General features: G+C 44.4%; 1 protein-coding gene across 2 annotated transcripts in view; it reads right to left on the reverse strand.

Moving 5' to 3' along the window:
• Positions 1 to 24,214, reverse strand: part of ACER2 (alkaline ceramidase 2) — a gene marked incomplete at both ends in the record, with an annotated part of 40,743 nt that overhangs the window by 12,704 nt on the left and 3,825 nt on the right. The window contains 3 exons of one of the 2 annotated variants that reach the window (XM_080708532.1): positions 5,188 to 5,325; positions 13,922 to 14,063; positions 14,802 to 14,916. In XM_080708532.1, coding sequence (XP_080564658.1) covers positions 5,188 to 5,325; positions 13,922 to 14,063; positions 14,802 to 14,916 — 395 coding nt within the window. The remainder of the gene's footprint in view (positions 1 to 5,187; positions 5,326 to 13,921; positions 14,064 to 14,801; positions 14,917 to 24,214) is intronic. The other variant, XM_080708533.1, reaches the window with a different exon arrangement.

Here is a 24,214-nt window from a genome sequence, read left to right on the forward strand (position 1 = left end):
GCCAAGAGAACAACACATCAGCTACGGGGCGGGGGGTGGGGGGGGAGTGACCCTGGACCTGCACATACCAAAAGGGTTTTGAGGGGGGAGCAGAAGCCTGTTTGACTGAAGCTCCGGGATTCCAGGCTGATAGGGTGGACCTTACCGAGCGAGGGACGACACCGCAGGCAGTTTATAAGACCAAAATGAGTATAGGAGAGTGAAAGGAAACGAACAGGGAGAAAGACTGGCCCCAGACGGAAAGGAGACTGATGCCCACGGTTATGACTATGGTTATGAATGGTTAATGTGACGATGACTGCCAATTAGCTGTACGTATGGCCAGCTTTTCCAAGGTCAAAGAGTTTACGCATGGATTCGTCCTTTCTTCAAAGGGGAAATCACCTCCTCTGTGATTACTTGCAAAGCTTAGAGCATTAAAAGAAAGTGCTTTTCCCTGTTCAAACATCACAATTGTGAAACAGAATTGATTCAAATTGTAGAGAGCCTGCCTCGCCACTCTTCTCCCCTGCAGGCTCAATTAGAAGTTTGTGAACTTAAAATATTTTCCCTTTTCTTAAGCTATTTTTAACAAAATTATAAGCTAAAACATATTATTAGACTCCAGAGTAAAAACTAAGCCAGATTGCAGTAAATTCTCAAGAAACAGCTAGACCAGGTGTGGTGGCACACGCCTGTAATCCCAGTTCTTTGGAGGCTGAGAAAAGAGGATTGCAGGTTCAAAACCAGCATCAGCAACTTAGCAAGGCTCTCAGCAAGTTAGCAAGACTCTGTTTCAAAAGAAAATATATATACATATTCAAGTGCTGTCAAATATTAATTTTATGTAATAAGTGACTAACATTTTCTTTTCTGCATCAAAATATGATTAAAATTGACTGTATTAAAAGATCCATTAGGCCGGGCGTGGTGGCGCACGCTTGTAATCCCTGCGCTTGGGAGGCGGAGACAGGAGGATCCAGCAGGTTTGAAGCCAGCCGCGCTGGCTTAAGAAACCCTGTTTCCAAATACAAAGTATAAAAAAGGTCTGGGTGTGTAGCCCAAAGGTAGAATGGCTTCCAGGAACCCCAGTACCAACAACAACAACAACAAATCCATTAGTGATCCTTAAAGAAAATATTTCAGCCAGGTTCAGTGGCACACACCTGTAATCCTGCAGCCATGGAGGGAAGAATAACTCCACAGGAAGGTTCAGTTATGTCAGCATCAGAGAGACATGATGGAGTCAGAGAACATGAAGGGCAATGGTTGGACATGAGCTTTTTTTTGTGTGTGTGGCATCGGGGATTGAACTCAGGGGTATTCTACCTATGAGCTACATCCCCAGCCCTATTTTTTATTCTTTATTTTCAAAACAGAGTCTCACTAAGTTGCGGAGGCCTCACTAAGTAGCTGGCTGGCTGCAAACCTGCAATCCTCTGGTCTCAGCCTCCCAAGTACTGGGATTACAAGCATGTGCCACCACACCCATCTAGGACATGAGCTTTATTAAGGATTGTCTCTATAAGAACAAACATACTTGATGGTAGTGCGTGATTTAAGACTTACTTGGAGCCGGGTGTGGTGGCGCACGCTTGTAATCCCTGCGCTTGGGAGGCTGAGACAGGAGGATCACACGGGTTCGAAGCCAGCCTCAGCTACTTAGTGAGGCTCTCAGCAACTTAGTGAGACCCTGTTTCCAAATAAAATAGAAAATTGGTCTGGGAGTATAGCCTGGAGGTAGAAAGCCTCTGGGTTCCACCTCCAATACCAAAAGAAAAAAAAAAAGACTTACTAGGCATTAAGTTTTTGGTGTTAAGATGGCCAGTTATTTTTTAAAGACTGCAAATTCTTTCTCTTTATATCACTTTACAATCACAGGTTCCAGTGTGAGACCATGAAGTAGAGACGTGCTTCCTCTAAAGGCTGAATACCCTCCCACCTGCGATGTGCATTTTGTTTACTTAGATGTTTGTGTTTGTTTAATGTGATACTGGAGATTGACCCTGGGAGCTTTCTACCTCTGAGCCACACTCCCAGTCCTATTTTATTTTTTACTTTAAAACATGGTCTCTCTGGGTTGCTGAGAATCTGGCTAAGTTGCTGTGGCTGGTCTCAAATCTACCATCCTTCTATCTCAGCCTCCCAAGTACTGGGATTACAGGCATGTGTCATCATGCCCAGCTGCATGTATACTTTAGACCAGCTCAATGTTTCTGAAACAGAGATGGATGCCACACAAAATCACCTGGGCATATTCCTGAAAGTGTTTGTCTGTTTGTCTTAAAGCTTTGCTGAGCTATATTTTACATATTATAAAATTTCTCCATTTAAAGTGTAGAGTTAGCCGGGTGTGGTGACGCACACTTGTAATCCCTGCGCTTGGGAGGCAGAAACAGGAGGATCGCGCAGGTTCGAGGTCAGCAGCGCTGGCTTAAGAGACCCTGTTTCCAAATAAAAAGTATAAAATAGGTCTGGGAGTGTAGCCCGGAGGTAGAAGGGCTTCCAGGAACCCCAGTACCACCAATATATATATATATATATATATATATATATATATATATATATATATATTAAAATACAGTGTAGAGTTAGGCTGAGCCTGGTGGCACATGCTTGTAATCTCAGTACTTGGGAGGCTGAGACAGTAGGATTGCAGGTTTGAAGCCAGCCTCAACAACTTAGCAAGGCTCTCTGTAACTTAATGAGACCCTGTTTCCAGATAAGAAATAAAATTTAGCTGGGGGTATAACTTGGAGGTAGAATGCCTCTGGGTTCAATCCCCAGTACCAAAAAAATAAAAATAAAGTGTAGAGTTCAGTGTGTTTTCTTATATCCAGAATTGTTCAACCATCATCACAATCTAAGTATAATTTTTGCAACATTCACTCCAAAAAACCCTTTACTTATTGGCAGTCATACCCCGATCACTCTCTCTACTACCTGCTTACATGCCTATCTCCCCTTCACCCCAGTCTTGGGCAGACAGGTTTTTGAGCATCTTAACACTACAGATGCCCCAGCCCCATCCTTGACCTCCCAAATCAAAACCAACGCTGACCCAGAGCTGGCATCTGTACCTGCAGTGTCGTCCTGAGCTTCTCCCAGGCATCTCCCATCAAGAGCTGCTGTAGGTGATACTAAGGACCAACAAACACTGTCTGTGCTGGGATGTAGCTCAGTGGCAAAGTGCTTGCTTTGCAAGCGCAACACCATGGGTTTAATCCCCAGGGCCAAAAAGACCAATAAATAAATAATTTTTTTTTTTTTGGTGGTACTAGGGGTGGAACCCAGAGGCTTTCTACTTCCGGGCTATACTCCCAGACTTATTTTATATTTTATTTGGAAACAGGGTCTCACTAAGTTGCTGAAAACCTCTCTAAGTAGCTGAGGCTGGCTTTGAACCTGTGTGATCCTCCTGTCTCAGTCTCCTAAGCGCAGGGATTACAAGCATGTGCCACCATGCCCGGCTATAAATAAATAAATAAAGCTAAAATCTGTCGGGTGAGGAAGGCATGTGAGCAGATTCAGGTCTGCTATGAACCCTTCTGGGCTGGGTATGCACACACCCATAATCCCTGCACTTGGGAGGCTGATACAGGAGGATCACAGGCTCACAGCCAGCCTTAGCAACTTGTGAGGCCCTCCATAACTTAGTGAGACCTTGTTTCAAAATAAAAATAAAATAGGGCTGGGGGTACAGCTCTGAGGTAGAATGCCCCTGGGTTCGATCCCCAGTACTACCCAAAATGGGAAAGGAAATGCATTTTTAAAGTGGCTACAAACAGTCACAGAAAGTGAAGAGCCGTGTGTTTTCTCACATATGTGGAAGCCAGGGCGTAATGGGGATACAAGAAGGATTTTCAATAATGGAGGAGAAACCCCAGTGGAGCCAGGGAGGTGGCCTAGGGGAGGGTTAGGAGAGGACAGGAAAAATTAATGAAGCAAACACTTCCACAGACATTGTGTACGTGTATGAGAAAACCAATGCCATTCTCAATATCCTTAATAGGGAAGAGGGAGGAATGGGGAGAAAGCCGGGGAAAGCCCACCGAGTGCTGTGTGCATGCCGGTCACCATCACCATGAACTACATTCTGATGTGAGGCTAGAATGCACCAATAAAGGTATAGTAATGGAAAGTGGTCACAAGGAAAAAATATGTTTTCAACAGATATAATAAGGGCAGTGATTGCATGTATATTAGTTGGGGCTAGAAGACAGTTATATACACACAAGTGCTAAAACAAGAAATGTTTCTGGGCATCCACCCGATTCTTGGTTTACAACTCCCCAAAGCAAACTGTTGATGCCTGTAATGATGGCATCCCCTGAGCCGAGGAGACACTGAGCCTCAGAAAAAGTATCACAGTCACCAGGCGTGGTGGTGCACACTTGTAATCCCCGCCCTTGGGAGGCTGAGACAGGAGGATCGCACAGGTTCGAAGCCAGCCTCAGCTACTTAGAGAGGCTTTCGGCAACTTAGTGAGACCCTGTTTCCAAATAAAATATAAAATAGGTCTGGGAGTATAGCCCGGAGGTAGAAAAGCCCCTGGGTTCCACCCCCAGTACCACAAAAAAAAAAAAAGTATCACAGTCAATAGTATTACCGCGTATACAGAAATTCCTTTTCCCTGTTCCTCTCCCTCCTGTGTGATTGCAATGGTCTCTTTACATCTTCCCTTTTTTCCTTATTCTCATCTCTGGGGCAAATCTATTCCCTCTCCTACAGAATTAAATCTAGCAGCCTGGTCTCAGCACTGAGATCTTTTTGATAAGTGATCATTAGAACAACACAGCATCCACTAAACAGCCGCTCCCCTTTTTTTTTTTTTTTTTTTTTTTTTTTTTGCAGGTCTGAGGATGGAACCCAGGGGCATTCAACCTCCGAGCTACACCTCCGCCTTATTTTTTATTCTTTACTTTGAAACAGGGTCTCACTGAGTTGCAGAGGGCCTCACTAATTAGCTGAGGCTATCCTCGAACTGCGATCTCCGGTTTCAACCTCCTGAATGCTAGGATTACAAGCATGCGCCCGGTTTCAGCATTCACATCTTGTACCAAACCATCAAACCTGTTGCAATCCAGCAACCAGGAACCAACTCTTCATACGGAGTAACATTTCTTTTCCAAGCTGAAGGGCAGCAGAGAAACACGGCATTCCCAGCACAGGGGCAGCCTAACGGTGAACAGGAATAAAGGCGCCTACCTCTTTAGCTCTGCAATGAGCAGCGCGGTGCATGGGACCCCCAGTGTCATCAGGGAGATGTTGTTGATGGCGGGCTTGACAAATGCCAGGCACGTCGTGACCGCAGACAGGACACAGACCACTGCTTTGAATCTGCCCCTGAATCCATGGAAGCAAAACCAAATCCATTAGCAAATGAGTTCTTATTTGACTAATGTTGGCCAAGTACAGCCAGTTGCTATTGGTGCACACTAAACAGAGGCTGTGCACCAAGTACCAAGGATACAAAAGCCATTCATGCCCCCTGGCTTAGTGATTCCATTTCTAGGAATTTTTTCTTGGGGAAATGGAGATTTTCAAAAGAATTAACCATGAGAATAGTAAAATTAAAGGGGTTCTTTTTTTTGTCTTTTTTTTTTTTTTTTTTTTGGTGGTACTGGGGTTCCTGGAAGCCCTTCTACCTCCGGGCTACACTCCCAGACCTATTTTATATTTTTAAAACAGGGTCTCTTATGCCAGTGCGGCTGGCTTCGAACCTGCGCGATCCTCCTGTCTCCGCTTCCCAAGTGCGGGGATTACAAGCGTGTGCCACCACGCCCAGCTTTTTTTTTTTTTTTTTTTTTTTTTTTTTTTTTTTTACCAGGGATCGAACCCAGAGCACGACACCTGCAAAGCTGGCGCTTTGCCACTGAGCTACATCCCAGCCCCAGAATGGTAAAATTAAAATCAACCTAAATTTCTGGGGTGAAATAGGGTTAATCATTCTCCTAGTGTTGTGTTTCTGTAGTTTTGTTTTTTTTTTTTTTTTCAGATGTTCTACAGCAGGGTTTGACAAACACTCTTTGTAAAAGGTCAGATAATACATGTTTTAGGTTTTGCAGGCTCTAAGATCTCAGCCACAGCTATTCAACTCTGCCTTTAGAGAAGGTAAGTAACCCAACAAATGGGCCTGTGAGCATGCCAATAAAATCCGCAACTGAACCCATCTGGCCCAAAGGGTATGGGCCAACCCCTGTCCCACCAGGTGAACATGCAGAACTTTTATAAGAAAAGCAGAGACCATTAATAAACCACAAAGCTTCCTAGATTAAAGGGTAAAAAAGCCAGGTGTGGTGGTACACACCTGAAATCCCAGTACCTGAGAGGCTTAGGTAGGAGGATTGCAGGTTCAAAACCAGCCTCAGCAACTTAGTGAGACCCTGTTTCAAAATAAAAAGTAGCCAGACGTGGTAGCACATGCCTGTAATCCCACTACTTGGGAGGATGAGACAAGTGCAATCACAAGTTTGAGGCAAGCCTCAGTAACTACGCAAGGCCCTCGGCAATTTAGCAAGACCATGATTCAAAATAAAAATAACATAGGGCTGGGGATATAACTCAGATCAATCCCCCATGCCATAAAATAAATAAGTAAGTAAATAAATAGGGGAAAACGTTCTGTGCATCCTGCACACAGAACTAGACATTTTGTGAACAGTTTTGAATAGCATCTATACTAACAACCTACAAATCCGGCATGCACTTTGATGTGTCTTGGCACGTTTTTGACCTGAAAAATCTTGAAAAATCATTACTACTATCCTCACGCTCCTCAGTGGAGGTCATTTGAGGAGGAAAGAGCCAGAAGTGGTGACGTGATCCTGGCCATGAGGCCTCTGCTCTCTGGTACCTGATCTATGAACTGAAAACACTAGACCAGAGGGCGTCTAAGGCCTCATCCATGACTTGAACAGAGGGGCACATGATTTTCCCGAAGCTTCTGTTATTTCTCATTAGGGGAATTTGCTTTGGCCCAGAATCCTGGAACAGGTCAAAGGTAGGAAACTCACTTGAATAAAATTTTATTACAAAAAAAAAAATCAAAAGGGCATTGAACCTTCAAGATATGAATTTATCTCTTAAATAGGAAAACCATTCATCATCAAGGCATAGGAAATCATTGAGCTCGCTGCCAACTTTCTGACTGGAATGAACAGGACTTGCCGTCCTGAACTTCTACCAGAGGAAAAAGTACACAAGGGAAGGGATCCAGGCGGCAAACCCTCAGGAGAGTGGTGTGCTCTCTCCTGGCCTTGGCTGCAGTTGTTACAGCCTGAAGATGACGGCCCAAGGCCATCGAGCACTCAGCCCTTGGGACCCAAGATGCTTTCACTGAGTTTGAGGTTCTGGTATTTCAAGGTTTTCTGGCCTTTTGTCTTTCTCTCTTTTTTTTTTTTTTTTTTTTTTTTTTTTTTTTTGTGGCTCTGGGGATGGAACCAAGGAGCATTCAACCACCAAAATAAACCCCCTGCCCTTTTTTTTTTTTAATTATTATTCTTTATTTTAAAACAGGGTCTCACTAAGTTGCAGAGGGCCTCACTAAGTAGCTGAGGCTGTCCGCAAACCTTGATCCTTGGGTCTCAGCCTCCTGAATGCTGGGATTACAAGCATGGGCCACCACACCTGGCTCTTTCTGGCCTTTTGGTTGGTTCATTTCCACCCTATTTTTTTTCTTCTCTCCTTCTGGGATGCCCATTGCATCTCTTTCTTTACTTTCTCTTTGTATTCCACATCCTTTACATATTCTCATACATTTTCCACCTTTTTGTCTCTTTGGGTTTCTTTTTTTTTCTTTTTCTTTTAATATTTTTATTTAGAATGGATAAACACATAATCAAAAATTTCCAAGCCGGGCATGGTGGTGCATGCTTGTAATCCCAGTACTTGGGAGGCTGAGATAGGAGAATCACAGGTTCACAGCCAGACTCAGCTACATAGTGAGGCAGGCCCTCTGCAACTTAGTGAGACCCTGTCTCAAAATAAAGAATAAAAAATTGGGCTGGGGTTATAGCTCAGAGGTAGAATGCCTCTGGGTTCAATCCCAAATGCCACAATTATATATATATGTAATTTCCAAAGTGTATCACCTCCCTATACCCTATAGGGTAGGATGGAGGCATGGGTGTTTCAGTTAGACAGATTTTTGTATTTGAATCCTGCCCTCACCATTTAGTAGCTCTGGAGTCTTTGGCAAATAACTCTTCAAGCTTTTCCTACAGAAAAATTAAAGCACCAGTACCTTGGTATTCTTGAGAGCATTAAGGCCCTTAGCACAGTGATTGATACATTATGTGCTAATAAAATCTATTATTCCAAACCAAGAGTGGTGGCACACACTTGAAATCCTAGTACTTGGGAGGCTGAGACAGGCAGATCACAGGTTCAAAGCCAACCTCAGCAAGTTAATGAAGCTTTTAGCAACTTAGCAAGACCCTGGTTCCAAATAAAATAAAATAGTCCTGGGAGTATTCCTGGGAGATAGAATGTCCTGGGTTCAATCCCCCGTACCAGAAAATAAAACTCATTATTCCCATTCTCATTATTAGTATTATTTTGAGAACAAATACTATTTTAAAAAATAGTATTGTTAGCCAGGCATGGTATCATACACTTGCAATCCCAGTACTTGGGAGGCTGAGACAGGAGGATCACGGTTCACAGCCAGCCTCTTCTACTTAGTGAGGCCCTCTGCAACTCAGTGAGATTCTGTTTCAAAAAAATAAAGAATATAAAATAGGGCTGGGAGTGTACCTCAAAGGTAGAGTGTCCCTGGGTTCCATTCCCTATACCGCAAAAAATAAAATAAAGAATGAAAAATAGAGCTGGGGGATGGCCGGGTGTGGTGGCACACACTTGTAATCCCTGCGCTTGGGAGGCAGAGACAGGAGGATCATACAGGTTCGAAGCCAGCCGTGCTGGCTTAAAGACCCTGTTTCCAAATAAAAATATAAAATAGGTCTGGGAGTGTAGCCCGGAGGTAGAAGGGTTTCCAGAAACCCCAGTACCACCACCACACACACAAAAAGTAAAATAGAGCTGGGGTATAGCTCAGAGGTAGAAGCTTCTGGGTTCAATCTCTAGTGCCACACACAAAGAAAATAGTATTGTTGCAGCCAAATGTTGTGGTGCATGCCTGCAATCCTTATACTTGGGAGGCTGAGACAGGAGGACCACAGCTTCAAGGACAGCCTCAGCAAGCAGTGAGGCTCTCATCAGCCTAGCAAGACCCTGTTTCAAAATAAAAATAAAATGTCCCTGGGCTCAATTCACAATACCACAAAAAATAAAATAAAATATTCTTGTCGTTGATAATATCATGCTTTCTGGGAGAATCAAATGGAGCTGGTGTCGCAATCCTCAAAGGCTCTGCAGAGTACTGCCAAGTCGTTCAAAGGCACAGGCTTGGTGAAACAGGCTTTCTTTGGGAGACCACCCACAGACACCTCCTCTCCAGAGGGTGTGGAGGAATGTACTGGCCAAAGAGGACATCCTCCAGCACACAACTCTGCAACCAGCAGAAGTAAACAGAGGTCACATGGCCAGCAGAAAGCCCAACAGGCCTGAGCCACCAGAGGCCCCTGGGACGAGAGAAAGTTCCAGGATCAAGGACCTGACAGGGTGTTTCCTGAACTGTTATGACAGGCAACCCCACTGCAGCCTCTGGCCCAGTCTTCAACTTTCCAGCCCACAGGATCTCACACTGGAACGCAAGGTCGGGAGCTCTTGGTGCCCTTCCTCTTGTTTGGGTTTGCCACTTCAAACCAAACTCTAGCAACCAAATGCCAACATAGCAATATCATAATAAAGCTGTGATTTGTTATCATTGTCATGTTGAATGTTGCCATCATTAGCTTTAAAGCAGTGGTTTGCAACCCTCTCAGACCCTGTTGTGCGCTTTTTTATACTGAATATTTGGCAATGCCCCTTTTATTCTTCTGAAATGAAATGGAATTTAGGGATGATAAAACTTTCCATCATTGTGAGCACTAAAAACATGTCCAGAAGGTTCTCTGAGGTCCCTTCAGAGATGAAAATGTCCCCATTTGGGATCCACTACTTTACTGGTTAATACCGAAGCATAACCTGTTTTGAGCAGGTAGCTCTTGATAACCACAGAACCACAGCACTTAGTTCTGGAAGGGACCTCAGAGAACCAGTTCAACCCTGTAGTTGTGTGCTTTGTTTTTTGGGTATGTGTGTATGTGTAACTGAGGATTAAGAAAGAAAGAGAGAGAAAGAGAGGGAAGGAAGAAAGAAAGAAGAGAGAGAGAGAAAGGGAAAGAAATAAGAGAGAGAGAGAGAGAGAGAGAGAGAGAGAGAGAGAGAGAAAGGGAGGGAGGGAGGGAGGGAGGGAGGGAGGGAGGGAGGGAGGGAAGGAAAGGAAAGGAAAGGAAAGGAAAGGAAAGGAAAGGAAAGGAAAGGAAAGGAAAGGAAAGGAAAGGAAAGGAAAGGAAAAAAGAGATTCTCCATGCCCATTCCCTCCATCAGTCTGTCCAAGTATCTCCGAATCCCACCCGGGACTCTGGCAGGAAGGAGCACTGACTCAGGTAGAGCACTCACCACATTATGGTCTCTTTGTTTTTTTAAATCATATCCTAGGATAGGACTTGAAAGAGTTGCTCAGCTCTCAACCTAATGCACGCCAGGCTCAGGGAGAGCACAGAGGTGACCCATGGCCACTTGAGAGCTGGTAAGAAGAGCCAAAACGCAAGTGGCCTATTTTTCAAGCAGAGTCTCAAAGTCCCCACCCACAAAAACACTTCATGGCCCTCCCTGATGCTCTCCACCTCTCTCTGGCCCTTCTCCTGAGGATCAACAAGGAAACCAAAGAGCCAAGCATGATGGTGCACGCTTGTAACCCCAGTACTTGAGAGGCTGAGACAGGTACTGGGGCTTGAACCCAGGGGCATCCTACCTTTAAGATACTCTGATTTTTTATTCTTTATTTTGAAATAGGGTATCACTAAGTTGCATAGGGTCTCGCTAAATAGCTGAGTCTGGCCGTGAACTTGTGATCCTATTGTTTCAGCCTCCCAAGTACTGAGATTACAAGCGTGCACCACCACACCTGGCTTAAAAAAAAAATTAAAACATATTTTCTCTGCTAATTGAGAACCATAGCCAGGCATGATTGCACACTCTTGTAATCCCAGCATTCAGGAGGCTGAGAAAGGAGGATTGCAGGTTTGCGGATAGCCTCAGCTACTTAGTGATGCCCTTTGCAACTCAGTGGGATCCTGTTTCCATCCCCAGTACTGAGGGAAAAAGAAAAAGGAGAGAACCAAATTTCATTTAAAACCAAGACCTTTCTCATCTTTTGATAAGTAACCTTCTTAACTGTACTTCTATCTGCTAGATAGTACTCAGAGATAATATTATGTAATTCAAATCCTGCCTCCCAGGATAAAGAATGTATAGCTAACCCATTTAGAACGTGTTTTCTCCCTGCCTCACATAAATTTTTAGTAAAATTAACATGCTCCTTGTTTAAAAAAAATCGAGCAGTTCAGATTAAAGATAAACAGGGAAGTCTCTCTGCATCAGTGACCAAGAGGAGCCGAGGGCAGTGGCTTGGTGTCCTCATCCTCCCAGGCACATCTGTACACGTACAGACAGCACGCTCAAAAGAGTTGAGTTCATTCATCTAAAGGAGGACATCAGACACAAAATTCTACAACATGCTCTTTGCAACCAGTTTTTGGGTTTGTCTTGTTTGCGGTACAGGTGATTGAACCCGGGGCATTTTCCCTCTAAGCTGCATCCCCAGCCCTATTTTATTTTTTTATTTCAAAAAAGGGTCTCCATGCTGGGCATGGTGGCGGATGCTTGTAATCCCAGCATTCAGGAGGCTGAGACCAGAGGATCGTGGTTCGCAGACAGCCTCAGCTACTTAGTGAGGCCCTCTGCAACTTAGTGGGATCCTGTTTCGAAATAAAGAATAAAAAGTAGAGCAGGGGGTATAGCTTAGAGGTCGAATGCTCCTAGGCTCCATCCCTAGACCCGCAAAAAAAAAGGGGGGGGGTCTCCCTAAATTGCTGATGGCCTTGCTAAATTGCTGTGGCTGGCCTTGAACCTGTGATCTTCCTGTCTCTGCTTCCCAAGTACCAAGATTACAGGCCTGTGCTACCACACCTGGCTTGTAGCCTGTATTTTTCATAAACACTCCACCTCAGTCCACAAAGAGCAACCTTAATCTTCATTTATTTATTATTATTTTTTTTTTTTTTGCAGTACTGGGGCTGGAACCCAGGGGCATTCGACCTCCAAACTAGACCCCCTGCCCTATTTTTTATTCTTTATTTTGAAACAGGGTCTCACTGAGTTGTGGAGGGCGTAAGTAGCTGAGGCTGTCTGTGAACCGCGATCCTCCTGTCTCAGCCTCCCAAATGCTAGGATTACAAGTGTGCACCTCCACTCCCGGTTCTTCTTTTTATTTTTTATTTTAGGTCTTGCCAAATTTCTGAGGATCTCCCTAAATTGCTGAGGCTGGCCTCAAGTCCACAATCCTCCTGTATCAGCACCAGGCTAATGAATCTTTTTTTTTTTTTTCTTCCTGGTATAACTCTTTCCTGGGTGTATAGCTTGCTTCCTTGAATCCATATTTTTAGACAATTCATCCACCTACTAGATAGATAGATAGATAGATAGATAGATAGACAGACAGACAGACAGACAGACAGATAGATAGATAGATAGATAATCGGTAGACAGATAAAATACAGTATCCTGCAGGGAAATAGAAGAGTATTGTGTTTGGGGAACATTTCTTTTTTGGGGTTAGTGGAGTGCTAGGAATGGAACCCAGAAGCATTCTACCTTTAAGCTACACCCCCAGCCCTATTTGTTTATTTCATTTGAAAACAGGATTTCGCTAAGGTGCAGAGGGCCTCACTATGTTGCTGAGGCTGGCCACTGGCCTGTGATCTTTCTGCCTCAACATCCCAAGCAGTGGGATTCCAAGCATGAGCCATCACACCCAGCTTTTAGGAGACATTTCTAATTTTTAATTAGGGTGGTTTTTCTCTGTACCCTCAGACTGGAACAAACCTCACATACCTTCCTCAGAAGAGCTCTCTGTGGCCCAACTCTAAATCAGAGCCCCAAACCACTGCCACAGCCAACCCAGCTTCATTATTGCAACACAGCCCTTACTAACATGGTCTGATATCACATTTTTGTTTGTTGATATGTAATCTCCCCACTTCTGTGCAAGCTTATTAGAGGAAGAAACTCTTCTGTTTTGTTCACAGATATATACCAGTGTTTAGAAAAAATTTATAGAACAAAAAAGTGTTCAAAAGTAGTAAGCAAATAACTATATAACCTTAACACAGTACATCTCTTCCTGAAATTCTGGATTGCCAGTTTGGGAGGGGTATGGGATGTGTGTGTGTGTGTGTGTGTGTGTGTGTGTGTGTGTGTGTGAGAGAGAGAGAGAGAGAGAGAGAGAGAGAGAGAGAGAGAGAAAGTGTGTGTGTGTGTGTTCAGAAGCAAAAAACAATGTAATTTGAAAACTAACTCTTCCACTACCTAAGTCTAATCATCTGTGTGGATTCTACTGCATGTAGTAGAACAAATATATATTAAGAGTTGAATTACATTCAAAGAAAGGGACCAGCAGGAAATCAAAGTTTGTATTACCAGTACGAAATGCATCTTCCACTGAAAGCTTTTCATTCTTGTTCATATCAAACAAATATCAAATATTTTACTTTTTGTCCCTACCATTATATAAATTCTTCCTCAAGCATTATTAAATGGTCCTCTTCTGTCGGCTTAATTATACTGACAGATGATGGAAATCAGCAGGTATTTAAAACGTACACGCTTATCTCTGGGCTGAGCTCCTTCACATGCTATTTTGTTTGTTGTACACACCATCATATTGGGTATTCCACCTAGCGGCAAAAGACAAAAGTGTTCAACGTTAGCTTACCTGTCATTCCTGAAGACCTTTGGTAGGTACCTTCGGGGGAACCACATAGCCAGAGCACACATCAGAACCCAAAGGATGGCAAGTTCATCAAGCATCTGACCCAGGAAGCTGAGGGTCGCGTGGAAGTAGACAGAGCCAATTCCTAGAATTGATTATAACCAATAAAAAATTGTCAGCACAGAAGAACAGACTACAAATTCAATGCACTGCCTCTGGACAGCCCGTCCCCATCTGCTCTCAGAATCACCTGATCACTCTCTTTCTCTCTGAAAACAGACACTGAAGAAAGAAATTCACACCACCCAGCACACAGACCTCAAGTCTAGAAAGAGAATTTCCAGTAGGGCCCAAATATCAGCACAGCGGAACTGCAATAATCCCACAGTGAGGCACATTCTGTCTTCCACTGAGATTTCATGAGAACAGGCAATAAATCAAAGCCAACATTATCTCACTGTTAAGAATTCCCAGTCTGCCTGGGAGAGGAAATGGAAATTACACAACTGTTTCACAGAACAATGAGGGACCAAGATCCACATAGTTTTTTGTGTTGTTGTTGTTCTGTTTCGTTTTCATTTAGGTCCACTGGAAACCACAGTCTCACAGAGTTCAATTGTTTCCCATAACTTTCTTTAGATGTTCTCAGAAAACTGCACTAGCACAACACCGATGCCGGTCCACAGCGCAGTCCGAGCGCAATCAGGACACAGCGGCGAGGCAGGCCTCGCTGTCAGGAGCCCTCCTTTTGGCGCCAAGAGAAAGACTTTGCTGAGACGTCAGAGGGACTCTGGTTTACAAAACATTAGGTTCAAAGCGGACAGGAAACGCGCAGAACCCCATTTCCTCCCTTTCAGCCCAGGTTCCCACGTGAATGGCTTACCCACGACAACTAAGAGAGTCCAAATCAAGTAGATGCCGCTGTTGAAGCACGTCGCGTACTGACGAAACAAGCGCATGCAGATGGGCGGCAAGACGAAAAACAAGACGTTGCTGATCTGGAGGAGGACGGGCAAAGCGACATCATCAACAGGACGTACGAGGGCAACACAGAAAGCTGCTTGCGCCAAGTCCTTGGCAAACTGGACTGAATGAATTTGCTCTTTTTTATTTTTTTTATTTATTGATTTTCTGTACACAACCAGGAAAACTACTAGGGTGGCTAAGGCAAGAGGAGATTTTTTTTTTTTTTTTTTTGGTACTACAGTTTGAACCCAGAGGCATTCTATCTTCAAGCTACACCCCAACCTGATTTTATTTCTTATTTGGAACAGGGTCCAAGTACCACACACCTGACTAGGCAGAAGGATCAAGGCTGGCCTGGGCAATTTAGGGAGACCCTATCGCCAAAAAATTTTTTAATTTATAATAAATTTTTAAGCTGGGTATGGTAGCCCATGCTTGTAATCCCAGTAACTTGGGAGGCTGAGACAGGAGAATCGCAGGTTCAAAGCCAGCCTCAGCTACTTAATGAGGCCCTTGGCAACTTAGTGAGACCTTGTTCAAAAATAAAGAATAAAGACAGGCATGGTGGCACACGCTTGTAATCCCAGTACTTGGGAGGCTGAGACAGGAGGACTGTAGGTTCAAAGCCAGCCGGGACAACTTAGCAAGGCCCTCCGCAACCTAGTGAGACCCTGTTTCCAAATAAGAAATAAAATTGGGCTGGGGGTTTGGTTAGAGATAGAATGTTTCTGGGTTCAAACCCCCGTGCCACAAAAGTAAATATATAAATAAATAAATAAATAAATAAATAAATAAATAAAATAGGGCTAGGGGTGTAGCTCAGAGGTAGAATGCCCCTGGAGTTCAATCTCTAGTACTGCAAAAATATTTTTTTTTTTTTAATATCAGCTGGGTAGCGAGACTGTCATCAAACTAACAAAGTCTTGATTCAAAATAAAAAATAAAGCCAGGAATGGCGGCACATGCTTGTAATCCCAGCATTTGGGAGGCTGAGACTGGAGGATCTTGGTTCGCAGACAGCCTCAGCTACTTAGTGGAGGCCCTTTGCAACTCAGTGAGGCCCTGTTTCAAAATAAAGAATTAAAAAAAAAAATCAGGCTGGGGGTGTAGTTCAGAGCTGGAATGCCTGTGGGTTCCATTCCCAGTACTGCAATAAATAAATAAATAAATAAATAAATAAATAAATAAAATTGGGCTGGGAGTGTGGCTCAAAGGTAGAAGGCTTTTGGGTTCAATTCCCAGTGCCCCCCCCCACACACACACACATCAGCTGGGTACAGTGGCACACACCTGTAATCCCTCTACTTAGGAGGCTAAGATAGTAGGACCACAGGTTCAAGGCCAGCCTTAGCAACTAGCAAGGCTCTCTGCAACTTAGACTCATTCCAAATAAAGAATAAAATAGGATTGGGGGGTATAGCTCAAGGTATAATGTCCCTGGGTTTAATCCCCAGTGCCAAGTGTGTGTGTGTATAGAGAGAGGGGGGGGGGACTTTATGCAAGGCTTTGCAGTCCAGTGTAAATTTCATACAGCAAGTGTCAGTGGGGGCCCGCCTCCTTTCCTGTACTCAAAAGCCACATGTGGCCACCAACTGACATATTGATATTGGAAAACAGAACTCCAGAACCTCACTTTTATTTTTTTAATTGCTCATTTACATTTGGGTTGTTTGTTTGCTTGTTTTCTTTTCAGAGCCCTCGGCAGACAGCAAGTTTGTTGGCACCTTGGCCTTGGACTTCCCAGTGTCCAGAACTGTGAGGAAGAAGCACCTGTGGCTATAAATCATCCACTTTAAGTTTTTTGTTGTTGTTTGTTTGTTTGTTTGTTTGTCTGTAATACTAGGGATGGAACCCAGGGGCATTCTCCCTCTGAGTTACACCCCCATCCCTATTTTTTATTCTTTATTTTGAAACAGGGTCTCACTAAATTGTGTAGGGCCTCACTAAATAGCTGAGGCTGGCCAAGAACCTGTGATCATCCTGCTTCAGCCTCCCAAGTACTGGGATTACAAGCGTGTGCCACCACGCCTGGCTAGTTTAAGATATTTTGTTATAGCAGCAGGAACCAACTGATACAGCAATTCCACATTCCACTTATGGAGGAGCCACCAAACCCTTTTCCACAGTGGTCAGTTGCTTCTGTTGTTTCTTACATCCCCACCAACAGTGCACAAGGGTCCTAACTTTGCCAACACTGGCAATATTCTGGTGTTGGTTCTTACGCTAAGGCTGTCCTAGAAGGAATGGAGCGGTAGAGACATCCAGCATGTTAATAAGTCTTGTCTCTTGACTGCTGAAAAGGAGCTCCTTGAGCAGGACTGGACATGCAGAGGAAGTCACAGAACTCGAGGACAACAACTGAGTCGAAATGAGCCAAAACAGTGGGGCTGGAGTGGGCGACGCCCTGAAATAGGACTTAAAAAATAAAGAGAAAGCTGGGCTTGGTGGCACACACTTGAAATCCCAGCATTCGTGAAACTGAGACAAGAAGATCCGGGTTTGACGACAGCCTCAGCTACATAGTGAGGCCCTTTGCAACTCAGTGAGGCCCTGTTTCAAAATAAAGAATAAAAAATGGGGCTTGCATGCCAGGCGTGGTGGCGCACGCTTGTAATCCCCAAGCTTGGGAGGCAGAGACAGGAGGATTGCGCAGGTTCAAAGCCAGCCCCGCTGGCTTAAGAGACCCTGTTTCCAAAACTAAAAATGCATAAAATAAAGCTGGGCGTGGTGGCGCACGCTTGTAATCCCCGCACTTGGGAGGCAGAGACAGGAGGATTGCGCAGGTTCGAAGTCAGCCACGCATGCTGGCCTAGGAGACCCTGTTTCCAAATAAATATGTAAAAATAGGTCTGAGAGTGTAGCCTGGAGGTAGAAGGGCTTCCAGGAACCCCAGTACCACCAAAAAAAATTAAAATAAAAATGCATAAAATAGGTCTGGGAGTGTAGCCCGGAGGTAGAAGGGCTTCTAGGAACCCCAGTACCATCAAAAAAAAAAAAAAAAAAAAAAAAAAATTGGGCTTGAAGTATAGGTTGGAGGTAGAATGCCCCTGGGTTCTGCTCCTGGGTTCCATCCCCAGTACTGCATTAAAAAAAAAAAAAAAAAAAAAAAAAGCCGGGCGTGGTGGCGCACTCTTGTAATCCCAGTATCTGGGAGGCTGAGACAGGAGGATTGCGGTTCACAGACAACCTCAGCTACTTAGTAAGGCCCTCTGCAACTCAGTGAGACCCGGTTTCAAAATAAAGAATAAAAAATAGGGCAGGGGGTATAGCTCGGAGGTTGAATACCCCTGGGCTCCATCCCCAGACCCACACACACAAAAAAAAAAAAAAAAAACAGGACTGAGAGTTTGGGTATAGCTCAGTGGTAGAGCATTTGTCCAGTACATACAAAGTTTAACTCCTAGCACTGGGAAAAAAAAAAAAAAAACCTGGATTAAGGTCACTAGTGGGGCCACACCATGCTGGAGAAAGTGGTACCTTCGTCTAGTTGGTCCACTGTGACACAGAACTTTCACTTTCCACATAAGAGTCCTGGGCCTGGGAGCTACTGGTGGGCTTGAGTGAGAACACAAATTGTCAGAGGTGTCCCAAGTGATGAGTGGTTTTCAGTCTTGAAAACACAGCCAGTTTTCATTTGCCAATAAGTAGGTAATGAGGAATAAGGGCAAAGGGCAAAGTACTACAAACACAGTAAGACTTTTGCTCATTTCAATGGGACCAGAAAAGGGAGAGAGAAGCCAGGCGTGGTGGTGCAGGCTTGTACTCCCAGCATTTGGGAGACTGAGACAGGAGGATCGCAGGTCGCAGAGAACACCTCAGCTACGTAGTGAGGCCCTTTCAACTCAGTGAGACCCTGTTTTAAAATAAAGAATAAAAAAAATAGGGCTGGGGTGTCGCTCAGAGGTAGAATGCCCCTGGTTTCCATCCACAGTATCACAAATAAAATAAATAAATAAATAAATAAATAAATAAATAAATAAGAAAAAAAACTCTCAGCTACTTAGTGACATCTTGTTTCAAAATAAAAAATAAAATAAAATAGGGCTGGGGGATTAGCTTGGAGTCATGCCCCTGGGTTCAATCCCCAGCACCACAAAAATAAATAAATAAATAAATAAATAAATAAATAAATAAACAAACAAAATCGGAGACCTTTAAGGATTAAAAAAGAAGGGTCTTCAAAGCCTTGTTTTATAAGCAAATATAACTGAGGGCCCTGAGACTCCAAGGCTAGCAAAGTTCAGAGCGCAGATTACCCAGAACCAGGAGGCCAGCTAGCTCCTGCTTTTGCACAGGCTGGTTTTCACCTCCGACCCACCCATCTGTGTTCTAAACTCCTGGACTTATCTCCTCTACTGCTGTCTAAACACAGTGAATTGCATCACATACTGTGTACATATGACCCATTACATGATTTAAACTCGGCTTTCCTCTGTTAAACATAAAAGTAGAAGGAGGAGTGGAGACCAAGAGGGAAAAAAAGGACAAAGGATGAAAGCTGGGCATGGTGGTACCCGCTCATAACCCCAGTACATGGAAAGCTGAGACACAAAAATCACAGGTTTGAAGCCAGCCTCAACAACTTAGTGAGGACTCCATGACTCGGGCGTGGTGGCGCACGCTTGTAATCCCCGCGCTTAGGAGGCTGAGACAGGAGGATCGCGCAGGTTCGAAGCCAGCCTCAGCTACTTAGTGAGACTCTCAGCAACTTGGTGAGACCCTGTTTCCAAATAAAATATAAAACAGGTCTGGGAGTATAGCCTGGAGGTAGAAAGCCTCTGGGTTGGGTTCCACCCCCAGTACCACAAAAAAATAAAAAATAATAAAATAAAATCAGGCTGGCGGGTATAGCTCAGACATAGAAAGCCCTTCAGTTCCATCCCCAGTACAACAAAGGAAGGAAGGAAGGAAGGAAGGAAGGAAGGAAGGAAGGAAGGAAGGAAGGAAAGAAGGAAGGAAGGTGCTAAACCACAGCTAACAGCCCAGCGTGGTGGCACACACTTGTAATCCCAGAGCTTGGGAGGCTGAGACAGGAGGATCGCAGGTTCGAAGCCAGCCTCAGCAGCTTAGTGAGGCTCTCAGCAACTTAGTGAGACCCTGTTTCCAAATAAAAATATAAAATAGGTCTGGAGGTGTAGCATGGAGGTAGAAGGCCCCTAGGTTCCATCACCAGTACCACAAAAATAAATAAATAAATAAACAAACAAACAAACAAACAAAGCTAACTTATCCCATCATGGATATGAATGTTTCCCTTGTAGAAAAGGAGCTTGCTTACAGAGCTTAGCTCTAGCCTCATCCCCAGAGACAACCGCTTCTGGAGGTTCCTAGTCTTCAAGTCATTTTCTCTTCATTTGCATGGATACACACGCATGCATGTCGCCTACTATTACATTGTCACTCGGCAGCTTCCTTTTCTCATTGACAGTACCCTGGCAGGTTTTCATCTTAGAGACCAGCTCAGCCCCCTTGCTCCAGTGCTGCAGGTGGCAGCAGTTTACTTAGCCATTTCCCAGGAGAAGCAGCAGCAACTCTACAATGTTGGGAAACAACACATTTTGACTTTTACCCTAATATATCTTAATTGCCCCAAATCCTCTTTATTTCCCTTGTTTTAGTGAAGTGCAGCTATCTACTGACAAGCTGTCCCCCAAATCACCAATACATACATTGATCACTTTTTGTGTTGGGGGGGGGGGTCTGGGGATGGAAACCAGGGGCATTTGACCTCCGAGCTACACCCGCTGTCCTATTTTTTGTTCTTTATTTTGAAACAGGGTCTCACTAAATTGCGGAGGGCCTCACTAAGTAGCTGAGGCTGTCCGCGAACCGCGATCCTCCGGTCTCAGCCTCCCAAATGCTGGGATTACAAGCATGCGCCACCACGCCCGGCTACATTGATCACTTTTAAATACACTTAATATACTATTCACAAAGGCATAAAGTTATTTATTATACTTGCATTAAAATTATAATGCTTCAACACTATTATTGTGTGTGTGTGTGTGTGTGTGTGTGTGTGTGTGTGTGTGTGTGTGTGAGACTGTGGATGAAACCCAGGGGCATTCTACCACTGAGCTACATCCCCAGCCCTATTTTATTTTTATTTTGAAACAGGATGTTGCAAGGTTGATGAGAGCCTCACTACTTGCTGAGGCTGTCCTCTAACCTGCAATCTTCCTGTCTCAGCCTCCAAAGTACAGGGATTACAAGAGTGCACCACACGCCCAGCTGAACATTATTATATATTTTTTGTTTGGTTGCTACTGGGAATTGAACCCAGAGGCATCTAACCTCTAAGCTACACTCCCAGCCTGATTTTATTTCTTATTTGGAAATAGGCTCTCACTAAGTTGCTGAGAGCCTCATTAAATTGCTGAGGCTGGCCACAAAACTATGATTTTCCTGTCTCAGCCTCCTAAGTACTGGGATTCCAAACATGCACCACCATGCCTGGCTTGAACTTTTTTTTTTTTTTTCCAGTACTGGGGATAGAACTCAGAGGCATTCTACCTCCTATACACCCAGCCCTATTTTTATTCTTTATTTGGAAACAGGGTCTCACTGAGTTGCAAAGGGCCTCACTTAGTAGCTGAGGCTGTCCACGAACTGTGACCCTCCTGTCTCAGCCTCCCAAATGCTGAGATTACAAGTATGCGCCGCCACGCCCGGCTCTTAAACATTATTTCAAGTGCACATATTAGAAGCAGTATTTCAACATATGCTCCCAAATTGACACTAAAATCACACTACTGCTTCTGCATAGTCCATCTACCAAGGCCTGCTTGGCCTCTGCTGCCCCTTTTAATGACATTGATATGTGAAAAGGAAATGCTCAAATTAGAGGGAAACTCTCCTCAAAACAAAAAGAGGAAGCAACACCGAAATACACAAAAGCAAATGAATTGTGGTTAAGAGACTCGGTGGCTCCATCTCTACTGAGAAATGAACTTGCCTTCAAAACGATAAGGGTCACTGAAATATAATAGCTCGGCCAGGGGATTTTTTTTTTAAAAAGCTTGCTGTTGGATGATCCTTTGGAGAAATGGTTTAAAGCCTGGCAGACAGATTCTAAAATGAAGAGGAAGCTGCATTTTTAAAATGTATTAATGATTTCCTTTGAAAGTTCCTCATTCTAGGAATTCCTACGGAATATGAGCTCCAAAATAATCTCAAGAGCACACAGCAACCTCGCCCTGACGCCGCTGAACGTGCGCTTTCCCAGGGAGAAGGGGTAAATACTGACAGGGCCAGCAGCTGGAAACTTCCTCAACAGTAGCTTCATAAACAGCCAAGGACTTTCGCCTGGCTGAGTAGATTCGCACCTTGGTCAATTCCCAGCGCTCTGTTCCAGTGCTCCATTCCTGCCGCTGGAATGACAAACTGTCTTGGTTTGCTGGTCTAAGGGGTGTTCCCAGGGCACAGGACTTTGTTTTAGACTCAGGAAAGTCTCAAGTGGAAACCTAGGACACGTTTGTCCACCCTATTCAGAAGTCTTCTTGCAAGATCCCCACAGTATACCGACCCCACACACAGCACTAATAACACCCTCAGCAACTTGTACACACCGCTGTTATAGCCCTCACCACCCCCATGGCTATTTCCAGATCTGCTCTCTGTGATAGGCATACGGTAGTAAATGCTTGGATAAATGGATAGAGAGGAAGATTCTGCCCTACAGATAGTAAGGCATAGACCTTGGCATATAAGAAAGCTCTATTTTATCCAGGGGTGGTGGTGCACGCTTGTAATCCCAGGACTTGAGAGGCTGAGACAGGAGGATCACCGGTTCGTGGACAGCCTCAGCTATTTAGTGAGGCCCTCCATAACTTAGTGAGACCCTGTTTCAAAATAAAGAATAAGCTGGGCACGATGGTGCACGCTTGTAATTCCAGCATTTGGGAAGCTGAAAACAGGAGGATCGCGGTTTGCGGACAGCCTCGGCTGCTTAGTGAGGCCCTTTGTAACTCAGAGAGACCCTGTTTCAAAATAAAGAATAAAAATATAGGGCTGGGAGTATGGCTCGGAGGTAGAATGCCTCTGGGTTCCATCCCCAGTGCTGAAAAAAAAAGAATAAGCTCTATTTTGCTTATCTTGATGAATATTAGGAACAGGAGGAAAGGTAAGAGGTCATGGGCTGACTTTATGCATATATGTGTGTGTGTGTGTGTGTGTCTGTGTGTGTGTGTCTGTGTGTGTGTGTGTGTGTGTGTGTGTCTATGTCTATGTCTGTCTATTTTGGGTTTTGGTGGTACTGGAAATTGAGCCAGGGGGCATTCTACCTCCAACCTACACCTCCATCCCTTTGTGTGTGTGTGTGTGTGTGTGTGTGTGTGTGTGTGTGTCTGTGTGTGTGTGTGTGTGTGTGTGGTGTGTGTGTGTGTGATACTGGGAATTGAACCCAGGAGCATTTTACCTCTGAGCTACACCCTGAGCCTGAGTTTTTAAATTTTTATTTGGAAACAGGGTCTCATTAAGTTGCAGAGAGACTAAGTTTCCGAGGCTGGATTTGAACCTGTGATCCTTCTATTTCAGCCTCCTAGGTCCTGGGATTACAAGTATGCGCCACTACAACCACCCTGAAACCTAGACACTTTGGAAAAAAGTAGAGCCTGCTTTTTTGATTACTGGACTTAGCCTTTGGAGACTCTTGCTGGACAGAGAATCAGGGGACAGAAGGAAACTAACTAGTACTGAAAACGTCTTGATGCAAAATACGCACATAAAGTCAGGCCCAGTGATGCATTAAAAAAAGTCTATGTGACTGGGGGTTCAAGCCTATAAAAAGGAACTCAAGTCAATAAAACCTGTACATGGAAAAAAACTGTGCCAAGGTGCACAAATAAAAGACCGTGAAAGGAGAGGATGTGTTCCTGGCAGAGATATTTGGACTTGGCTGAAGCGAAGGCTGATGACAGGACCTAAGGCAATCAACACTGTCCCTGCAAGTTCTATAAGTGTGTTCCCTTTGGGGGCCATTTAGCAATAATCAACAGCATGTCAAGTGAACATTCTAACCCGGCATGGTGGTGCACGCTTGTGATCCCAGTACTTGGGAGGCTAAGACAGGAGTATCCAGGTTCCAGGATAATCTCTGCTAGTAGTGAGACTTTCATCAACCAAGTGAAACCCTGTTTCCAAATAAAAAGTAGGAAGCCGGGCGTGGTGGCACGCTTGTAATCCCCGCACTTGGGAGGCTGAGACAGGAGGATCACACAGGTTCGAAGCCAGCCTCAGCTACTTAGTGAGGCTCTCAGCAACTTAGTGAGACCCTGTTTCCAAAAATAGGTCTGGGAGTATAGCCCGGAGGTAGAAAGCCTCTGGGTTCCA

Source organism: Muscardinus avellanarius (genome assembly GCF_963383645.1).
Source record: "Muscardinus avellanarius genome assembly, chromosome: 13".
Classification (NCBI taxonomy): domain Eukaryota; kingdom Metazoa; phylum Chordata; class Mammalia; order Rodentia; family Gliridae; genus Muscardinus; species Muscardinus avellanarius.